This window comes from Stomoxys calcitrans, chromosome 2, assembly GCF_963082655.1.
Source record: "Stomoxys calcitrans chromosome 2, idStoCalc2.1, whole genome shotgun sequence".
Classification (NCBI taxonomy): Eukaryota; Metazoa; Arthropoda; class Insecta; order Diptera; family Muscidae; genus Stomoxys; species Stomoxys calcitrans.
In genome coordinates, this window is record NC_081553.1 from 167,605,528 (window position 1) to 167,623,599 (window position 18,072).

The 18,072-nt window shown below is 38.1% G+C and overlaps 1 protein-coding gene across 2 annotated transcripts in view; it reads left to right on the forward strand.

Annotated features, from left to right (window-relative positions):
• LOC106081399 (putative uncharacterized protein DDB_G0286901) overlaps positions 1-18,072 on the forward strand; it is a 317,325-nt gene that overhangs the window by 59,276 nt on the left and 239,977 nt on the right. For both annotated transcript variants that reach the window (XM_013243316.2, XM_059362412.1), the window contains exon 2: positions 3,300-5,500. In XM_013243316.2, coding sequence (XP_013098770.2) covers positions 4,237-5,500 — 1,264 coding nt within the window. In that variant the 5' untranslated portion in view covers positions 3,300-4,236. The remainder of the gene's footprint in view (positions 1-3,299; positions 5,501-18,072) is intronic.

Sequence of the window (18,072 nt, forward strand, 5' to 3'; positions counted from 1 at the left end):
CATGTCCGCTGGTAACGCTGAACGGCAGGTCTTAAATCCTGGCGCCATTAATTTGCGACATTTATGAAAAAGTAAAAAAAAGTGTAAAAATTCTTTATTAAGTGGTGACGATCAGCGCCACCAGCGGGTATGCTATCTTCAGCGCCACGGTGGTATTGGAGGTTACCGTGGTGCTGAAGGTCTCAAATCCTAGTATATTAGAGCTGCAACATTCCTGGTAGCATTGCTTAAGACTTCAAATTGAGAGATTGGTGTAATCGATCCAATCTTTTTATTTATTTTCCACGCTGAAATTTTGATCGATTGTTCAGTAAACTCGACAAATTTTGTTGGTATTTCCATCCATCTATATAAATATATCCTTTTTCCACCCATACCTAATATGTTCCACAACGAACCATATTCCGATTCAGGCTGTGGTTCCTTTTTTATTTACAATTCAAAATCGCAACGTGAACGCTTTTACGCTATTGTTACAGCTGATTTCCCTTTCCTGTGCTTGGGAAACCCTCCTCGTATTTTTCGCGAACGCATGTGACGTTTATTTTTGGGGCAAACTTGCTTCGTCTTTACTGCATCATTGCGTAATCAACGCTTGTTTGTTTTTGTGCATGACTTTTATTTCTCGTAATTTTAATTATTTTTAGAAATTGCCGAAAATTGTGTGGCATTCTTGTTGATGCGTTTGCATATTTCCTTAATTAAGTTCCCATCGTTGTAAATAAAAAAAAAAAACTAGTAGTGTAAAAGTGATGACGGCTGTATCTATTACAAACAAATTGCGTATACGATAAAATAAAAAAAAATAGTAAACTAAGTTTTTAGAATTTGCCAGTATAAGCATGAACGACTTTAATTTGGTTTAGCCTAACCTTAGATACATATCGATATTAATGGTAAGACAATTTTATACAAGTTGGACCAGTTCAACTGGAATTATTTGATATAAAGGTAGAGTACTAGCCAAATTTTAATCAAATCGAAAAAATTTAAATTTTAATATGGAAAAAAGCAGTTGTCAGATCTATCATGCTATATGGTGCTGTGGTCTGGTGGACGGCGCTTCAAAAATCCACCTATTCCTCAATACTTAACCGGATCCAAAGGATGGTTTGTTTGTGCATCACAGCCACACTGAGGACGACACCATCTGATGCATTGTATTTATTGCTACATCTTTGTGGACATTGTGGCTACCCAAATTGCAGCGACCACTGTCGTTAGGTTAAGGAAGCTTTCTCATTGGTCATCTGGCGGCTACGGACACTGTGTTATCCTTGATACAATATCCGATATTCCAGGCAGTTGTGGATTACACCCTACCTGAGCCGCTTTTTGATAAAAAAAAAATACTGTACCATAATTCCTTACAGAACCTATTGGAACTACGATATGCCTGGCAACAGAAGTTACATCGACTTCTATACGGATGGTTCCAAACTAAACGACCAGGTGGGCTTTGGGGTGTACTCTAAAGATGTAGAACTGGTCATATCGAAGAGGTTATCCGACCACTGCAGTGTGTATCAAGCAGAGATCTTTGCAATTAAGGAAGTTGGGGAATGGCTCAGATGTAATGTCATTACGACGATTGGCATAAATATTTTCTCAGACAGCCAGTCAGCCACTAAATGCCTGGAGAACGTATTTTGAATGCAAAAACTGCCCTCGACTGTCGCAAATCTCTCAACGAGATGGCTGAGCATTTCAAATTTCATCTGTTCTGGCTGCCGGGCCACAGAGATATCCCAGGGAATTGTAAAGCGGAAGAGCTTGGAACTAGCTTACACATTCCAGGGACAGTGGAATCTGTGGGTATGCCTCTAGTGACATGTAAGCTAAGTTGTCAGGACCAGGCCCGAAGGACAACGAATGATAGATGGTCACATAGAGAGGGGCTGTGAGCATTCCAAAACTATGTGGCCTCATCTAGACTTGAAGAGGTCTACTGCTTTATAGTCATTGGCTTGAACAGACGTCTCAGTCATTGTGTCCGTTATGACAGGTCACTGTCACTGTCGGAAAACATGCTGACAGACTGAAGGTTGCCAGCAACGACTTTTGCAAAAGCTTTGGGGACATGGAGGAAGAAGAGACTATAGAACACCTTTTGTATGTGTGTCCCGCACTAGCAGTTAGAAGGAGTTCCACTTTAGGTTCTCATTTGGAATGTGAACATTTGCAAGTTATTGGGCTTTTTAAAGCGATCTGGATGGTTCGACGGTAGGAACTAGAAGGCATCTTCCTTCTTCTGTTCCTGTGATATCACAATGGACGAAAACGTCCAAAACGTGAATCTGATGGCAGACTGCTACTTAAACCTAACCTAACAGTTTGATACGGCACGCTGCATTTACATATGTTAAGTCAAATCGGTCCTGATGCCGGCAATGACTTTGTTCTCTTAATATCTTAAAGTCATGGCATTTAAAGTGGCATAGCTTAACATTAGGGGCATTTTCAAAGAATAGCAGATATCCGGTGATTCTCATTAGCCTTTTCCTATTCGTGTAGCCTGTAACATATCATTCCCACGCTCCACTATCGAAGAGCAGCAATGATGATATTGCCAGATGTGTAGGAATAGTAACCTTACACGCATTAATAGACACCAATCGATCACTAGCATAACCATATCAAATTAGAGTGCTTTCAATTGGTAACTTTGGCCATAACGAACGCCCTATATGAACCATAAATGGATGGATTTTAAATTTCGTATGAAACGAAACAAATGACTTTGTACTGATTTAAAAATGCCACTATTAGCATAGCAAATGTTTAAAATTGACTTCGCGTGAGAGCTTATTTTTGGTATTTTCATATTAATCATGGGTTGGTTACAAAGCAACAGTCAGGTGCTTTTAAAAAGTTTTTAACTTGAATTTAACCATATAAGTATATATATTAAGTGGACAACTCATTTATCACAGCCCTCGAGGAAAACAGCAAAAATGACATGCAGACAACATGTTTCAGTTTGGGGAATCCACCATTTAAAGAGTTGACATTGCTAGGTTTGCTTTTTTTATTGCCAAAGGGGAAAAAATGCCTTAGCTACGTTTTTCTCTTATAGAGTATAGATTATAGAGTTTTAGTGTATTTAAGACGTCTTATTATCATGTAGTTGGACATAAAACACACCATGAATTATCGCAAAGTTTCTGCTCATATTGGCATTATCGTTTAATCCCTTTTAACTCCGTTTACTACCAGATACGCAAAGCAATTAAAACTTTTTATGATTTATATTGACCGGTTTTGAAATCATGCACTTCCTTCTTTTGCTCTCGTTACAGCTCACACTTGAAACCAACGACCTTCACCGCGGGAATAAGACGAGAAAACTTCACGATAGCCCACTGATCACTTTCTAAAACTTCATCGGAAAGCCAAAACAAAACACACAAAAAAAAACCGGCAAGGGAAAAATAACAGCGGTAGCTACCGCCGTTCATCGGTCACGCACGCGCACCAAATGTACCGAAAAATGAAAAGGACAGTCAAATTTGGAAAATGCATTATCAACGAGGAAGACGACGATGAAAATCATAAACGATGTTTCAAACTCGCCATCCCCGATAATGTCCCGAAGGTGATATACAAAAGATATGCCTTCAATATGGTAACCTAAATTCCAACTGTCCCCAAGAGAGAGAGAGAGAGAGAGAGACAAGTGAACAAAATTTATGATCTATAAAAAAAAGTGTTAAAGAAACAAAACGAATGCCAAGTGAAATAGCGATTAAGTCATAATTCAATTGAATTCAAACAAAAAAAAAAGCAATAATAAAAAATAATAAATTAAAGCTGGCAAGGCAACCAGTCAAAACGGAGCACGAAAACGAGTTTCAAATTAAATTATTAAACAATTTTGCCAATGCGATTTAAACATTTCGCACAATTAACGAGAGGTGTTGCATGGTCTATAAGTGAAATTAAGCGAACCAAAGCCAGAGTGGCAGCAACATCAAGGACTACGAAGACGAAAACGACGACAACAGCAACAGCAACAATAGCAGCGGCAACAGGTAGAGGCGTAGAGTGGCCTACAGTGTTGCAAAGTTTTCTTCTTCTTCTTCGTCTTGGTTAACGAACAATTAACGTTGCTGAGGTGTTTCGGGGCGTAAAACGCTCAACGACGCCAACAATTAGCAAGACCAAGATTAGCCAGAGCTGCAATAGCAGTGGCAGCGTGTACGCCGCCAAAATTATCATCAAATTTAACGAACACAAATGCGAAGGAATCTGCGTTTAGATTGGAGGGCCCTGGCACTGTTGGGTGCCCTCCTTGCGATCATCATCGATTGGCCGTGCTTAATGTACGCAATGCCAGTGGCGGCACCAGCAGGCACCTTATATGTAATAAAAATCGACAAAGCCCTGAACGTAAAGCCTTTCGAATATGACCCTGAGGATCATGTTCGTCATGGTGTAAAAAAGGACGAACTTATGTCAGAGGCGGTGAAGGAAAATCCTTTAAGTTTAGCAACGAACCAATCCCTCAGTGATTTACAAACAAAACAACGAACGACAACGACTACAACTACAACTCAAAAGCAGCTAACGGAAATGGGCGTTTCCCTGCAGGAAACGAAAATGCCGACGATTGAGAAGCAGCAGGTCAAAGAGAATCTAAATAGTATTAATCAACAAATTATAAACGACGACAATGTTAATAGAACAGCAGCAGTGGAAGGTGTAGCCAATGTTCTAGCCGTAGCGAATTCAAGCGTTTCTCGCAATGAAACAACAAACTCACAGAATATAATAACAACAAGAGCCCAAGAAGAAGACAACGAAGGATTGTCATCAACGAATACTCACATCATGAACTCAGCTGAATCAGAAGAAGCAGTGATAACTACAGAAGCATCAAGCACACTTATGCCATCATTCCCATCTAGCCCAGTAAGCCTCATCAATACAACACCAGCACCCAGCTCGACCACCGAATCATCAGTCAAAATACAGTCCACCCTAATACCGCCTACCACCGTCACCGATAACGACAGTGACTTTGGCCCACTCACCAAAGAAGCTAGTATCCGTAGCAGCGGCAGTGTCCTGGCGTCCAAATCTCCCAATATACGTTCCACATTTCAATTCTCATCCTCACACCATTTAGCCATACTCTCCCGTACCGAACGCAGCATACGTTCACCCTCATTATCGTTATCGACAACAAACTCAAAAAATATTAGTGGGCCACAGATATCCACCGATGGAAGCGCTGGTCGTGGTTTGAACAGTGGTGGTACAGGCTCGGGCAGCGTTGGCATTGTGCGACGTTCATCCGAAATGGGTGGCCAGAAAACCAAAAGACTGAATAATTCTAGAAATCTACATTATAAAAATAACCTGGATCGCAATGAACGCTCAACGGTATCCCACCTATCGGGTCCATCACGTAAAATTCAATTGTATATAAAAAATCGTTTCTTGCAACTGATGCCAGATGGTACGGTCAATGGAACGCCCGACGATCAAAGTGAATACAGTAAGTACTCCATTTGTGATTTATATGAATTAAAGATGTTTATTTTTGAAGCTATAACAAAGATGTATATCTGAAATGAGCTATAGCTACTATTGAGGCAACTTCGAGTATCAGCTGATGTATGTTATAAAACTCATTGCTAAGTATTGGCAACTTTACATCAATTCTTAAAGATTTAGAACACTCTTTTAACACTTAAAACTCTCCAGTCGATCATGAATCATTAGATGATTAACTATAAAACCTAAACATAAGATTGCCAAGAAATATTTTTTCTTGATCAAAGTACTTTGGCAATAATTTTGAGCCAAAGAAATAAAACTTCAAAATAAGGATCCTAACTTGAAATTTACGTCGCTTATTCTAGTCGCTGATCAATTCTTATTTTACTTCACAAATGGCGTACAATTTATTACATTTTGGAAGTTCATAACATATTTACTTCTTAATTATGTGTGGTCTAATTTCGGTTGATCACAGGTAAAATTTCCTTTGGGCTATATATATTCATCATATAATGAAATTTTTTCCATTAAAACGAATCAAATATCTCTAAAAACCGAACCGTTATAAAAAGGGTTGTGTTTTCAGAAAAGATTTTAAATATCTGAGCTGTATGAGTTTCATTCTGCTAGAAGAAGGGTGAATATCTGAATTACCACTGCAAAACGGGATTTCTATCATGGACAGTTTAAGAATGCTTTAGACTCAAATCTTAAGTGGAATGTAATAGGTTTATGAAAACTTAAGGCTTAAGGCTTAAGGCAGATATCATGGCGATGTAGATGATCTCCATGAAACGTTTATCAATACATCTTCTCCGGATATTGACCCTTCCTTATATGAATATTATTCATAATGAATATACTGCAGAATCCCCAGATGACATGGTTGGTGATGGCATTTTCGAATTCTTTTACGTTACTAAATGAGGATGTTTTAATTGTCTTACATCTAACGATGTTGGTCCCAATGGAGTTGACCTAAGATTTTTAAGAACAAACCTCCCTCGCTTATTACCTTATATTATTGAGGATGTTTTAATTGTCTAACGGCAGTTACATCTAAAGATGTTGGTCCCAATGGAATTGACTAAGATTTTTAACAACAATCCTTCCTCGCTTATTGTCTTATATTGCTCTATCTACTACTTGCGTCAATTCGAGCATGTATCCCATTATGTACCTAGAAGCATGCGAAAATCATGCAAATGCAAATGTTGCCATGAATATTCTATTAATATTCAATAGAATATTCAAAGAAAAAAATTTTATCAAAATTCTTAGAAGTTCGATTTTGGAACACCATTTTAGTGTCTAGTTGCAGCTGATGATGTCTATGCTAAAAATTATGTTATGGCGATAAGCCTGCTACTTTTGACAGCAGGTGCGATTTTATGTAAAAAGCCTTTAAAATTCACTTTTCTTAGATAAATGGTCATAAAATGTTAGTAATATAATTTTTTTGTTTTAAAAACAGTAAAATATGAAATTTCATTAAAATCCTAAAAGGGAATCAAGAGTCAGGCGTTAATGGGTTAAGAAACGGCGGGTCTAATTCTGACATATCAATGAGTACTGTTTGATACAAGTTTAAGTTCAATGATAATGGACCCCTATTTTATTGTCAAGTCCGAACGGCTTGCCGTAGAGCGACACCACTTAGTAGAGAAATTCACATGCCTGGAGCCGAATTACCGCATACGAGTATGAACGAGTAAAATTGTTCGAAATCTCGCTATTCTCTTTATTGAACCGGAATTTTTAAAATTTAATAACGCGAATGTTTAAATCGTGCATTATTTATAAAAACTTGGACATACAAATTTATATACGAGTGGTATAAAACCCATTAAATACAATCCATTTCATTCGATACGAAAGCGCACTCGATCACGTATGCGTTTATTTGGCCCCTGATTTCCTAAGGCACTATAGGGGATAACCACTGCTGCGTCAAAGTCGCACAAGCAAATCTCAGCGCTGCGGTGGCCTCGTAGGTCAGTATACAAAAAAACCCTTACTTTTTGACATGCAATCTTGTTTTCATGCAGACTAAGCTGTACTACTGCTTTTGTTGAAGTCGTAGAATCCATAATCTCACGATGGAAACAAGTACAAATGTGCTTAATTCCGATGGCCCAATCTTGGAAACCAACCATTATGGATTCTGCAAATAACTTACAAAGCGTCATATCTTGAGAACGGTTTATATGAGAGTTATATCAGGCTATACAATGATATGGACCATACTCTGCACGACTGTTGAAAATTGTAATAGAAAACGTGTAAAATTTCAATCTAATCGGAAAATATTTGCGGCTTTTACGGACTTAAGAAGCCATGTCGAAGGACAACTTTATATTGAAGCTATATCCAAATCTGAACTGATATCGCCCATTTGCAATCCCCAATGACTTACATCTATAAGAGGTATACGTGTATCAGTCCGTTTGATCGCTATCGTGATTTCAACAAACGGTCGGATATGGATGGATCAGCTTAGAATCTCAAGACGATCAAGAATATGCATGCATACTTTTGGGGTCGCAAAAAGATACTCCGAAAATGACTAGATTAGCATATGACCCATCCTATGGTGGAGGGAATGACTAGATTAGCATACCAACCATCCTATGGAGGAGGGTAAAATAAGTATAGATCACACAAATGCGTTTGACCACCGGAACTTGTGTTTCAAATATCGCCGGTTCTTTAATATTTCCTTAATCTCGACGAAATTTATAACAAAACCTCAATCGGTATATCTAGGAAATCCGAAGTCTAAACCAATGGCGACCGTAAAAGGAGTCCCACATGGATCTGTTATACTACAATAGATCCACTCCTTTTTATACCCTACACCACCACTGTGGTATAGCGTATTATAAGGTTGTTAATTTGTTTGCAACGCTAAGAAGGAGAAGAGCTAGACCCATTGATAAGTATACCGATCGACTCAGAATCACGTTCTGATTCGGTTTAGCCATGTCCGTCTGTGAGTCCATGTATTCTTGTAATCAAAGTGCAGGTCGTATTTGTTGTCCAATCATCACGAAATTTTGCAAATATCACTTTTTTAGCCCAAGGACGAAAGCTATTGATTTTGGTAAAAATCGGTTCAGATTTAGATATAGCCCCCACATATATGTATTGCCCGATTTTCACTTAAATGTCCGTAGTAGCTACAATTTTCAACCGATCTGCACAAAATTTGGAGCGCATTGTTTTGTTACTAATTTTAACATATATGGAAAATTTTCAATTTTCAAGCGGTATGCATAAAATTTGGCAATCTGCAAAATTTCATCAAAATCGGTTCACATTTAGATATAGCTCCCATATATATGTATCGCCCGATTTGCATTTAAATGGCCGCAGTAGCTACAATTTGCAACCGATCTACACAAAATTTGACACGGATTGTTTTGGTACTGATCTTAACATATCTGCGAGATTTCACCAAAATCGGTTCAGATTTGGATGTTGCACCCATACATATTTATCGCCGGATTCCATTTATATGGCCGTAGTCACAAAAATTTTCAAAAGATCTGTCTTGGACCCATAGAACGCGCATTTATTTTGCGATTTTGCCAAAATTTGGGACAGTGAGTGGTGTTAGGTCAGTCGATGTCCTTTTTCAATTTGGCCCAGATCGTTCCAGATTTGTATATAGCTGCCATATAGACCGATCTCTCGATTTAAGGTTCTGGGCCTATAAAAGGCACATTTATTGTCCGATTTCGCCGAAATTTGAAACAGTGAGTTGTGTTGGGCCAGTCGAAGTCCTTTTTTAATTTGGCTCAGATCGGTCCAGATTTCGATATAGCTGCCATATGGACCGTTCTCTTGATTTTAGGTTTTGGGCCCATAAAACAGGCATTTATTGTCCGATGTCGCCGAAATTTGGGACAGTGAGCTGCGTTAGGCTCCTCAAAGACTTTCTGCAATTTGGCTCAGATCGGTCCAGATTTGGATATAGCTGCCATATAGATCGATCTCTCGATTTAAGGTTTGGTTTTATTTGTACATTCTGTTTATAAAACAGACAAGTTTTTAATAAATTATTTGCCTCCCATTTTCACTTCGAATAACTAACAATTATAACATTAAGTTTTCATTAGCCCATTTAAAATGTTAAGCCTTTAATAAGCTATTAATAATTTATTAAAAACAAAAAGACAATAGCATTGTTTATACACAAACCGGTTGATTTATAAGTAACAAAACATTAAGCATCAAGCATTTGAATCAATTTGAAATTATGGAAAAATCATTGGAAATTTTGTTACATGTACTAAAGCCAGCCAGTGTAACGAAACATCAAAGCTCACCAATAAAGCTGGGAATGCGACAGGTTTGTGGAATTTGATTAAGAAATTAATTAAGTCATGAGCGCGCGCATAGTTACACGCCTCTAGCTAGCTAACCATTGTAAAATTCGATAAATATTTCTCACCAAAATGCCATCCCAGATATTTGAATACACAAACCGTAACTTAAAAGTTAATTTTTAAAATGGATTATAATTAAGAAGCCCACTGGGTTTCGTACTAATAAAATCACCAAGAGATTTAAAAGATTTAACTGTATGAGCATTTGTCACGTAGACCAACCACATTGTGAATGGCAGGTTTTTTTTCTCGCATTGTTTTTTTTTGTTTGTGTATCTTTGGCAGACTTTGCAGAGGAAAATTGTGTGTGCGTTTCAAAATTTCGCATCTATGAAAGAAAACAAGAACAAACAAAATATTGAGAAATGTTTATTTCATTTGGCATAATTTGCGTAGGTGTTCGCTGTCCAGTTAGTCCATTGGTATATTTAGAAGCCGCGAAAAATAGGCTCAGTCATTTAAATACTCTGAGCAGACAAATCCTTAGGAAAAAAAAATTTTATTTTTCCACTTTGTTTTTTTTTTGAAAAATGTTTAGAATGTTTGTACAACAACATCGAAGAGCAACCAAGAAGATCACACTTAATGTCATGTTGGAAACATTTTCATACATCTTTTTGCTGTGGAAAACTATGAAATAGCAACAAGGAGGTGTAAGGCAGGCGGACATTTTTGTTTTCTTTACATATGTATCTTTTATGATGAATAGTGGATCAACGCTTGCTCGCGTATGCATGTGTATGTGTGTGTTAACTATAGGCAACTTAACTTTAAGATAACACATTATTAACCCATTGAAGACGAATGGGTAGAAAATAATACATAAAATCGAGAGATCATTTTATTTGGAAGCTATATCAGATCACATCCAGCAAAGATATTGGAGGTCAACGGAAGAATTTGTATGCTAAACTACAGCCAAATTGGATAACCATTGCCCTTGGTGACTTAAAAAGTTGAGCCGTTTACTATACAATCCAATTTGAGCCATTTACAATCCTTAACGGCATACATCGATAAGGAATCAAATCGAGTATACTGAAAAATTAATACCAAACTATCTGATTTCGATAACATACACCCAGAGAAAAGTTGATACCAAACGTGCTCATTTCAGTACCATACGGTATTGATAGTAAAGCAACACAGTATGGTACAAAAACAATACCGGATGGTATTTATGAAACATAAAATGATTAGTACCGTTTGGTACTAGTCTTATTACCGAACTGGTATTGGTTTTAATACCTATCTTTTATTGGTTTTAGCACCAGTCCATTATTGGTTTAAGTACCCTACCTTTATTGATCATTCCAACTCCTAAAGAACCAAAACAAACAAAAAAATTTCGATTATTTACATTTATTATTACAAAAAGTAATGTCACACCGTGACGAAGCTCAGTTCATTGAATTTATTCCATATCCATTGATTCCCAGAAGTGGTTTTCATATGAATACACCACACCACAGGATCGTTTTCTACACAAGAGACTATCATGTTATTGATGTAGAATGTCCTTAGAATTTGTAATATTTTTATTTTCACCGCTTTTGAGTATTTAAACAAGCTTTTACGCACTCAAATTGTATTTTATTTATTTGTTTAACAAATATTATATAATGGCGTTAATATTTTAAGTACAAAGTTCAACAACACTTCTGGCGCGATGACAAGAATACAAATATGACGCCGTCAATTCTTAATAACCGCCTTTGTCTGCCATTGAATTGATACCAAATGGTATTAAAAGTCTTTGCCAATGACACGAACAAAATAATACAGGGCGATATTGGCAAAGTGCCGTCATTTTCCTATCAGTGAACGGCATTGTTAGTGAGCAATACAGTATGGTATTAAAACAATATCGCCTGGTATGGATAAGTTATAAAACGATGAGTAATGCAAATGCAAATTTGCCCATGAACATTCCATTAAGGAACTGGGGCAAACTTCTTACAAATAAATGAGTACTGACCGATTCAATTTTAAGCTTAATTGTGGAGACCACTGTAGCGCATAGGTTAGCATGTCCACCTATGACGCTGAACGTCTGGGTTCGAATCCTGGCAGGAACATCAGAAAAAATTTCAACGGTGGTTATCCCCTCCTAATGCTGGCGACATTACTTAGGTACTTTGCCATATAAAAACTTCTGCCCAAAGAGGTGTCGCTCTGCGGCACGCCGTTCGGACTCGGCTATGAAAAGGAGGTCCCTTATCATTGAGCATAAAACAATGAGTAGCTTTTGGTATTAGACTTATTTCCACACTGGTATCACTTTTAATACCAAACTGTTATTGGATTTAGTTCCAAACCGAGATTTTTTTAATACCATTATCGTCTTCAGTTGAATATTCCACATTGAAGATTGTAGGTGTTCAAATAAACAAATCGGCTTATATGGAGGCTATTCCTATTTACAGATGATTGTTGTTGTTGTAGAAGTTTGTTATGTTCTATCTTTCGTCTGCTTGATTCTGTTGAGTATTCAGATCCAGAAACTCTGCAACTAAGATGGGGTGCGTTCAGAGGGATCTAGGTCTGAGTCAAGTGGGCCTGGCTGGGCAGTTAAACAGGTAACGTTTGGTCGCTGGTCGCAATCGGGACATACATCCTGCATGTCGGCATCAATACTTCCTCTGTAGGAGTTGAGGCGGCTGCATCTGCCGGATCATAATTGAGCCAGAACTACTCTGGTTTGCCGGTCAATTTCTTCAGGTGTAATGAGAGGCGGTTGTTCTCCAAGGACTACATTCACCCGGCAGATGCTACCGTGTCTGCATGAAAGTTGTCTAGACCCACTTGGTATGCAGCTTGATCTAGAGGTTATCTCTTGTAGAGCTGAACCTCACGCTCTAGATCATGTATATCTACATTAAGGCTTCTTCCCTGCGATAACAGCCCAAAAGGTATTGCTTGGGCAGCATGTGGTTATCTCTTCGCGTTGGTAGGGTGTTTTTCTCCTGATGGAGGCGGTCCATATGAGAACTGAGGAGACAGCTCGTCGCTGTTCGAAGGGCGGCATTATGACAGATCCGAATATTATTCCAATGCGTGTCACAGAGCTGACGACACCACACTGGCGCTGCATAACTTCCCACAGACCGGCCAATTGCTTTGTACGTGGTCAACAAGGTTTCTTTGTCAGCACCCGAAGTGCTCCCGGCAAGTGACTTGAGGACCTTGTTTCTACTTTTGACATTATCGCGAATTGCTGTGGTATGTGGGGAGAATGTATAAGAGCTGTAAAATGTGACATCAAGTATTTTGGGACACTTGATGGTAGGAATCATTTCTCCATCGACCTTCACTTTCAGCTCAGTATTCAACTCACGCGTATTTGTAGTGAATAATGGTCTGAAGATCTGGTGGCAGATATCTTGCAGCGAAATAAGAGACAAGTTCGTTGCGGTAGACGTTCAAACTATGCCATAGGTCACCAATGGGTGTCATCAATGATGCCATGATCATACAATCGTCCGCATATGATACGATTTCTGTCTGGGGGAGGAATGGAGTATTTGTAACGTTTAAACAGTGCCGGAGATATCACCCCGCCTTGGGGAACTCCCTGGTTCAGTCTTCGGTGAACCTTCGACTTCTTATCCCTTAATTGCACAAATGACTAGCGATCATACAGATAATTTGCGACTCGGCGTTTCAGGCCTGGCTGGAGAGACGTGGTCCTTCGAAAGGTCCAGTGCCACGAAGACCATTCTATCACATGGCCTGGGCTGATTTAAGTCACCTCAAATGTGTGCAGTGATGGCATGCAAAGCAGTTGTTGTGCTATGCAGTCTTCGAAATCCATGCTGATGCTCGGCGTATGGAAATTCTCCAACGAGGTTTGGGAGGAGCAGTCCTCCAAGTGCCTTGGCTACTGGTGAAAGTAGGGAGATCGGCCTGTACGGCTCTCGCTTACTCTGGTCCTTTCAAGGCTTCAATAGCGGGATTACTCTGTCCATCTTTGAGACATCGGCTACTATAAGAGTGTTCAAAGACAGGTTAAGGACAGTTGTAAGGTACTCGACTCCAGGTAGATCCAGATTCTTCAGCATCAGGGCCCAACGTCTTGAATGACTTGGCACCGCGTATGACGTGCACGGTAAATTGTTACAGCTTTCCTTCGGAGATCACGGATACGACGAATGGCTCTCCTCCTAGCCCTGTCACTCTCGGAATACACAATAAGTTGACGATTGAACAACCTGGGGCATCTCTTCCGATTAGTTACAGTTTATAGATGGTATTTGGCATGGATGCTGGAGGGCAAAGGTGTACTTTTCTGCTCAAGAAGTCAAATCGCAGGATCGGGTCTTATGGAAGCTATATTCAAATCTGGACCGTCATGATTTATTTGCACTGCTGACACTGACTTTTCACCAATAAGGAGTACCTGCGTTAACTTTAAAGCAGGTTAATTTTTTGTTCGTTTGACCGCTTTCGTAATTACTACATACGGAGAGACATGACAGACTAGATCGATAATGCCAAGAGGTCAGTCATTAATGGGTTAATGCTAGGAACATAAACATTTTCACCCCCTATTTTGGGGACATTATATGTCGACATACCAATATGAAATAAATTGAAACCATCATCAATGTTCTTCTGCAGACGATTTTCCATAAACTATAACAGATAATTATCTTTTCTATTGCCATGCTAAATCTTTTCAAAATAGCAATACATATATTTTAAAATACATTTTAACAAATACGACATGTTTTTAGAAGGTAATAACTCACATGAGATTAGTGAAATAACGTAATGGGGTTATGCGCTAAGTATCGTGGGAGGCCACAAATCAGAATGAAATGTCATAATAGAAATCAAATAAAGGTTAGGTTTATTAGGCAGTCTTCTTAAAGGCTAACAAGCAGGATAAAGTAGAAGTTAACATTTGATCACTACAGATCTCTGTATGATGTAAGTGTGGAGTGGGCACGTAATCTATTATGAAAAAAGGTAGGACAAGCTTACTAACCTATAGATATAATACTCGGATTCTGTACCTTAAAGAAGTCAAATTGACAGATAGATTAGTGTGGAGGTTGTAGATAATATTGAATCTAATAGTTTTAGATCTAGACTATTAAAATGAGATCAATTATCATTGAGCTGAATCCTGAATCTGCCATTTATTGATATAAGAGAAGTCTACTTTCATGTTTGTGGGCATATGGATGGAAAATATCCATTTTGTGCTAGCAAAAAGTTAAATTGGGAAATTGGCATACATGGAAGCTACATCAAGATATTGTTCGATATAGCTCATCTTCGAATTTTAACTAATCGTGGACAAATAACTTTTCTATTGCTGTATTTTATTTGAGTACTATTTAGGGCAATTCACAATTATTCGTTTCTTAATATATGTTATAGTATGATATCGATGGCTTACCACGTGCAACTTTGCACTGATATTCAATCAAGAATATCTGACTTTTACTGCATAGGACTAAAATAAAACACAGCATATATTTTTAGTGACAAAGATTTTGATATTTCGACAGACACGCGCACATTGCATAAATATAGAATTCAAAGGATTCGATCGATAACTATACATTGAGATGCTTACACCCCACAGTCCGAACTATGGAGGGTTAGGGTATACCGGCTACAGAAATTTCACAGCCACTTAAACACCATAATTAGATCAATATCTTAAGCAACATACATAGATATTACACAACAATGAAAGAACAATATGAAGAACAGTCTTCTCTGGCAACTTCTACAACAATCTACAGATGAAGAATATCATTCTTTATTACATGAATAGGATCGGTGAAAAATATACTACTGTACAATTTGTTATACACATCACACAAAGAGCGAAACGGATTGTTTAATTCGTAGTTCGATCTCACTAAAGCTAGACTAAGAGGTAAGTTATACCTAGTATTTCGGAGAGGTATATTAAAATTTAATTCGCAAGTTGAGAATTGGGAATCAATCTGACCACCAGCAATAATTTCACAATAAATACGGCCCTAAGCATCAAGCGCCTCCTTTCGAGCGTTGGTAAGTCAATAAGTTTCAAGCGGTTCTCATAGGGGAAAGGAAAATCATCTGAATTCCATGGGAAACCCCTAACGCAAAAAGAAGAAATTGTATCTGGACTGATTCAATCCTATCTGAGTAGCACATGTAGAATGGATTCCAAACCACACAATCATATTCCAATGTAGGTCGGACTTAGCTTGTAAACACATAAGGATCATCAAAGTCCTTGGATCACCGTTTTATAAAACCCAACAATGACTTTGCCTTATTGATGCACCAGTCAGTGTACAACTTAAAACGTAATCTACCATCCAAAATAACGCCAAGATCTGTAAAGGAATCTACGTTAACCAATTTATCAGAACCTATATAATAGTCACTTAGAATAGGTCTAACCCTGAAAAGAGATAACTTCTTGCACTTCTTAAGATTAAGCGCCATGCCATTAAAACCGCACCAGTCCACCAGAGAGTGCAGATTGCTCTGTAAGCACAGAGACCGATCTGGAGAATCCAAGTTACAAAACATCTTCACATCATCTGCGAACATTAAAATCCTTGAAGACTGAATAACTAATGAAAGATCATTCAAGTAAATAGCAATGGACCTAAATGGCTGGCCTGTTGAACACTAGCGGCACGCCGTACGGACACGGCTATAAAAAGGAGGCCCCTCATCATTTAGCTTTAAACTTAAATCGGACTGAGCTCGTTGATATGAACATTCCACTAAGGAACAAGTGGAATGTTCATGGGCAAAATTTGCTATTTTACAACATCCGGCCCAGGTGTATTGGAACTCTTTAATGACTTTAAACCATTCAGCACCTCATCCTCGGTAGGAATAATCCGTTGAAAATAATTTAACATATTAATGTCATAAGCATATTGTATGTTAATTGTTAAGTATGTCGATTGTCTAGTCTCCTTGATTCATGAAATGTTCTTCTTTTCATAGTGGGACTTCTGATCTTTTTACGGTAGGATTTTGGACAAATGCGCTGGTGGCATCATCAGTTGGTGGAAAAACGTAGTAATGTAACATCGTAAACACAGTAGAAGATATTAACAAAAATTAAGCAATTTAAAGTTAATTGTGATAATATCTTTTCACTCACTTTTAAGCTTCTCTTTGGTACCTTTCGCCTTTGTTTGCGGCTTGTATGTCAGATAAATATCTTCGGCGTGCTTTTTATTTTATTTTTGGCAATCATCTCCCTGTCCTTAGCCTTTTGGTGATTTTCATCATTTAAGTAAACGCTATGGAAGCTAAAAGATCAGCGATACTCAAGGTGATGATGAAGATCAATGATTATGATGGACTTGTTGATAGTTAAGAAGAATAAATACAACTTTTTCCCCAACTCCAAGGGCTTTTATATGCTACACCAAAGAGGAATAATGATGTGTTCCATTCATTGCAATAACACTTGTGAAAGTGATAAGACATGCATTTCTTCACATATGATTTTTGACTAAAGATCAGTGTTCTGCCACCACCAAATAATGTGTGTTGCCATGCAGTGTTTGGTGGGAGAAATCAATGCCCCTTGATTTAGTTAACGGTAACCAATTTCGGAGTATTTTCGGCCTCCCACCAAATGAATGCGAACTCCTGGCTTCCATACAGCTTGGCACGAAAACAAAGGTATTTATATTGGCAATAAATTGTTGTTGTTGTTTTCGGAATTCTGTTCTTCCTTTACTGTGCGAGAAAATCTTTTACACTGATCATGATGTCGCTTAGCGGTGGTGTTCCTGTTTCGTGGTCTGCTCCGGACGAAAACATGGTGTAACATGAGCCACCAATTGACTTCTGTTAATTTGATTGAATTATTACTCAAAGATGGTTAAAATCCGATAATGATAACTGGATAACAAACCGTTGTATTTTGTTTGCAGTCTGAAAATTTTAAATGAATCATTTCGGGACTAGTGGAAGTCCCCTTACATAATTCATGTGTCTCTTATCAGGCCTGCGAATGTTGCATTATGCCAGCAATCTCCAATGGGATATTTCGCAAACTCAAATTTAAAGAATTTTTAATGTATGGATTCTTTTACATCTTCAAAGTGTATGAGGTATTCAGTAGACAGCGGAAGTATATGCAACATTTAAATATGGCATTTATTTCTCTTAAAGAGAAATTTTATGACCACTC